Below are 3475 nucleotides of genomic sequence, written 5' to 3' on the forward strand. Positions count from 1 at the left end.
ATAACACGGAAACTAGTGGATGGACAGTTGGTGGTGGTGAGTTCAGTCCCACTTTCTGATCCCCAACTGCTGCTGGTAGCCTGAAAAGTAATTCTAAAAGATCTTTTTCCTTATAGTCTGTACTGAAATAAATTAATAAATCCATCTCTTTATCTTCTAGGAATGTGACATGAATGGTGTCAAGTGTATTAGGGTCTACCAGAAAGCATGAGGACATCTTCATGTTCAGTAGGAACTTGCTGCAAACAACTCAGTTCAGTGGACAGAGCTCCTTTACACTCCGTATTTTCCTTTTCCCTGTTTTCTAGTATTTCAATGGACTGAGTAGCTGAGTGCAATCCTTTTTAAAAGCCGTGATGTAACTATTACGTAACTATTCTGAACTTATGAGGCTATTAAATAAAATTGTCAAATATATGAAGTGCTATATTGTTACTATAGTGGAATTTTAAAGTGAGGTTTTATAAAAACTCCGTTTGGTTTTAGGCTCTACTACAAACTGCCTTCAGTTCAAGATAATGCAATGTATGGCAACAAACAGTTAATAGCAAGTTGAATTTTGGCCAGCATCCTTAATTGCTAAGGTAGTAAAATCTGAAAGAGAGAAACATTCAGAGTTTAGGCTCTAGAGTTGTTTCTAGCTTGCAAAGTAAATAGAATTGAGTGGGTATAAATAAGAGAAAAGCTTTGTTGGTGTTGAAGTAGAGGAATGGGGGATAGTTTGTTATCTCTTGTTTCAAAACCACAAATTTCTTATCTGAAAAAATATATGCTGGTGAGCCAATGAACATTATAAACTTAAGCAAACACATACATGCTTTACTGAAGGGAAGCCTTATTTTGAGAAACCTCTTCGTTGTCCTAGCAAAATTCTTATTTCCTGTCTAGTAACATTCTAAAAATTCTTAACCAAAATCTACTGAAATACTGCCTAAGACTTAAAGCCTCATTTTTTTTAATTTTTTTTTTTTTTTAACTGGCTTGAAACACCTAGAAATGGAGTTTATGTGCTTTAAAGTGCCATAATAAATAATCAGAAATATCACTGTCTTGAGTATTACTTTTACACTGGTTGGGAAATAAAGCCTACGATGCTACTATTCTTCCAAAGAGATGTCAGATCAGACAAAATTAAAAATATTTAGGTGAATTTCTGTCACACCAGACAAACATGTCCTAAAAGTGAAACTGTTTGGTGACAGGTAATGGAGAGCTTCATGTCAGCTTCAATGTCAGCTTCAGAAGCCTGAGAGATCATGCAATTGCACACTTCCAGTTTGCAGCATCAGTCATTTCAGAATCCATTGCTACTTCAACCTTACTGATATTTCAGCTGCTCAGTGCATGTATCATATTACTGAGCTTACCCTAATAGCAGAAAAGTCTGTTCTTTTATATTCATCCTACGAACCATGGAAAATTACTTTTCCCATAATTTCGGACTATTTATCCTTTTCACAATTTCCTGACTTTTTATAAATCATCCCCTTTACCTATGTCACCTGAAAGAATTTATAGCTGGAGCGTATTTCTTGCATTTTTTTTTTCATGATTTATAGAAAAGTAAATATTTTTCCTGGTCCCCTAATGTCTCCTTCTTGAGTTGGCCAATCTACATATCACCTTCATATAGTATTTTTCCTAATTTTGATGTGAACCCTGAAGATCTATGCCGTATTCTTATAAGGGACATGAGAAACAGGGCAGGGGGGTTTGTTATTAGGGAAAGGAATCTCCCCATAGAAACAACAGAAGCAAAACCCAAACCAATCTGATGAGGAACCTGGTAAGTTTATGATCAGAAATACACTAAATAGTAGCAGGAGAATGGGTGCAGGGATCCATGGTATGATATGAAAATCCTGCCTCCCTTCCAAAAGAAACAACATTACTGCTTTAAGTGGGACATTATGCTTTCTTTGGGGTCACTGGTCTATCACTTACCGCTGCTTGTTTACTCTTCTGATACTGAGTAGTGTTAATTGTTTATCTTTCATTTGAATGGAAAAAGCTTCCAATGTCTTTCATAGGACATCCGTTTTGATTACAATGAGATCACTTCTTGTAAAACAAAAGGCAGAAGAGTATCTTTTTAGAGCAATTTCCTTTGGAAACAGGGCTTACAAAGCCTGTGTTTGTGTGTGTGCTCTCTGATTTCAGCCACATGTGAAGTAGAGGCTAGAGGTCCCAAAGATAATTATTCTTCCACAAATGTCAGGAAAATAGGTGGCCTGATGAAGGAGATAGATACAGACCATTAAAGTGCCTTGATGATGGAAAGACTGCACATGACCATCTTTGTTTGACATTAAATGGAAGAAAAACATTATAAGCCCTTTTGGCACACATAAGAAGTTACCTTAAACACAAAGGTTGACCAATGGTAAGATGCAGATCAACAGGAAATTGGAATTCTTTAGAGTTAATTCTCCAGAACTACGTAGGCTCACATATTTGTTTGCTTTATTTTGATGTTAGCTTCAGTCTATGTTGCTTCAATGTAAGTGTACTGTGACCCAGAACTACCGCATATACAGCCTGTTTGTGTTAGGTTAGACCATATACTTAAAACAACAATTGTTTTATAGTACTGCAAGCCAAGATTTATAGTGCTCAAGACTTGAAAATATAATTAATTTCCAAATGCCTTCTATTCATTATTATACAAGCCAAAAATTTTGCTCTTCATGAAGTATGTATACACAATGTTCTCATCAGTGTAAAACAACCAATTGTCCTGAGATTTTAATAACTCTTTGTAGTTCACTGTATCACATAAGATGGTGGAAAACAAGACTTCCGAGAACTGAAAAAGAAGAAATCATGCATTATCCAGCCAGGACTGCTTTATACTGCTACAGAGTTACAAAATAAGGAGACAAGTTTTGTTGTGGCATTTTAGTGCATGTTTTTGAAAATATTTTTGAGGGATAAAAAGCAAACTGAAGCTGCAAGTAAAACTTGCTCAAAGTGAAGCAGTTTCCACATCCACGCCAAGACATGTTCATTAAAGTCATGAGCAGTGTCCAATTTATATCTTTATATCTCCCTGCCTTCTCAGATTAAAGTAATTCTGCTGTTGCCATCGAAGGAGTTTTTTGAGGTTTTGTTTGGTTAGTTTTTGGGTAGTGGGGTTTTTTTTTGGAAGGTGGGTTTTTTTTATGGTGAACTGGGATAATAGAGTAGAAAATGAAGTTGTTTAGCAATTTAGATCTGATATTCTACCACATTAGGGAAATCTCTTGTCTGAGCTTTCCAGGAACACTAATGAAATGTCACCATGCTTTGGGGAGAGCGTACTGGCTCTATACGATGGTCAGACTATCAAAGATTTTCCTGTTATGGTTTGGTTATATGATTTATTTCAAAATTGTTATCCTGCTCTGCCTGAATCTCTGCAATTAATACTGGCCTTTCCTCTTCCTCTCCCCTCCCTACCTTTCAGATCAAAGTTTTTTAAAAAACAAAGTCAATG

The 3475-nt window shown here is 35.9% G+C and overlaps 1 protein-coding gene across 1 annotated transcript in view; it reads left to right on the top strand.

Moving 5' to 3' along the window:
- Positions 1-534, top strand: part of LOC104622853 (fatty acid-binding protein, epidermal-like) — a gene marked incomplete at its 5' end in the record, with an annotated part of 1867 nt that extends 1333 nt beyond the window's left edge. Inside the window, 2 exon segments of the mRNA XM_010289756.1 lie at positions 1-36; positions 161-534. The exon segment at positions 1-36 is cut by the window's left edge and continues 30 nt beyond it. Coding sequence (XP_010288058.1) covers positions 1-36; positions 161-211 — 87 coding nt within the window.
- Between the last annotated feature and the right edge of the window lie 2941 nt (positions 535-3475).

This window comes from Phaethon lepturus, unplaced genomic scaffold (genome assembly GCF_000687285.1).
Source record: "Phaethon lepturus isolate BGI_N335 unplaced genomic scaffold, ASM68728v1 scaffold48826, whole genome shotgun sequence".
Classification (NCBI taxonomy): Eukaryota; Metazoa; Chordata; class Aves; order Phaethontiformes; family Phaethontidae; genus Phaethon; species Phaethon lepturus.